General features: G+C 45.5%; 1 protein-coding gene across 2 annotated transcripts in view; it reads right to left on the bottom strand.

Moving 5' to 3' along the window:
* Trmt10b (tRNA methyltransferase 10B) overlaps nt 1–1458 on the bottom strand; it is a 19584-nt gene that overhangs the window by 7676 nt on the left and 10450 nt on the right. For both annotated transcript variants that reach the window (XM_005362124.3, XM_026786818.1), the window contains one exon: nt 485–637. In XM_005362124.3, the coding sequence (XP_005362181.1) occupies nt 485–637 (153 nt within the window). The remainder of the gene's footprint in view (nt 1–484; nt 638–1458) is intronic.

Genomic DNA, 1458 nt, shown 5'->3' with positions numbered 1-1458 from the left:
TTTTTTCCGAGACAGGGTTTCTCTGTAGCTTTGGAGCCTGTCCTGGCACTAGCTCTTGTAGACCAGGCTGGCCTGGAACTCACAGAGATCCACCTGCCTCTGCCTCCTGAGTGCTGGGATTAAAGGCGTGCGCCACCACCGCCCAGCCAATTTTTTTTTTAAACTATGGTTAAGCTGGGGGTAAGACAGCTCAGTGGGTAAAAAGACACTAGCCATCAAGCCTGACTTGAGTCTTATCCCAGGACCCATATGGTGGAAAAAGAGAACAATTCTCATTATCCTCTGACCTCTGTATTTATGCCACGGGATACACATATACACACACTAAATAAAAGAATAAGCAGATGCAATACAGATGCAATTAAATGTGTGGATGTGAAAGTCACAGGTAGAGAGCAAGCTGCACATCACGGAATGGAAGAGTAAAGTCCTCCTACTAGAACAGGAGCACTTTCAGACAGTTCAGGGGTCAAAGGATTCTTACCAAGTATGCAGAAAATCCATCATTCATCCTCAGACACTCTTCATAGAGGGGACTGTCGGTTGAGAATCCAGTGAGGCAGATCCAAAAGGGCCTGCTGGCTTTTTTGTTTGAACCATACAACCTTCGGATCTGTGCAGCCAACCTGCTCAGTTCCTGTGAAGCGAATGAGGACAACTCAGCAGAACAAGAGGGACAGCTCCTGCCAGCCTACTAGCTCTGGTCCGCAGCAGTCACCCAGTGCATGCTGCTCCGTAAGACCCACATGAACTAGCCTGGCCCCTTTACTCCAGGAAATAGCACATGTAGAAGTGTTATACTCCATGACATCACACACACAGACCAGGGTTAAGACAACGGTGCTAGTCCGGAAATACTCCTGAGTGCAAAATCTGAGAATTCCTCCTGCTGACTCTGCCACTGTATATTTAATGATATTCGGAAAGATTGCTTCTGCTTTTATCTAAAGTTTTTTATTGGGCTGGAGAGATGGCTCAGAGGTTAAGAGCATTGCCTGCTCTTCCAAAGGTCCTGAGTTCAATTCCCGGCAACCACATGGTGGCTCATAACCATCTGGAATAAGGTCTGGTGCCCTCTTCTGGCCTGTGGTCATACACACAGACAGAATATTGTATACATAATAAATAAATATTAAAAAAATAAAGGTTTTTATTATGTTCAGTATTTAAATTATTTGAAAAGGCTAGAGTAGCAACACTTTTGTGCTCCATCGGGTACATCTGGCATCATCACCCTAACTTTAAGAGATGCCACAGTGTGTTAAAGTTTTAACTTTCCCCTGCAATCCTAGAAAGCTGTTTCATAATTTAGCTTGATTTGTGCTATACTGATTAAAAGGTGTAACAGGTGTTGGGTTTGATTTGATCTGCTCTCCCAGCTAATATAAAGGGAGACTGCCGCCGGGCAGTGGTGGCGCACGCCTTTAATCCCAGCACTCGGGAGGCAGAGGCAGGCGG

The sequence above is a fragment of the Microtus ochrogaster genome, linkage group LG5 (genome assembly GCF_000317375.1).
Source record: "Microtus ochrogaster isolate Prairie Vole_2 linkage group LG5, MicOch1.0, whole genome shotgun sequence".
NCBI lineage: Eukaryota > Metazoa > Chordata > Mammalia > Rodentia > Cricetidae > Microtus > Microtus ochrogaster.
This window is presented reverse-complemented; position numbering and strand designations above follow the sequence as displayed.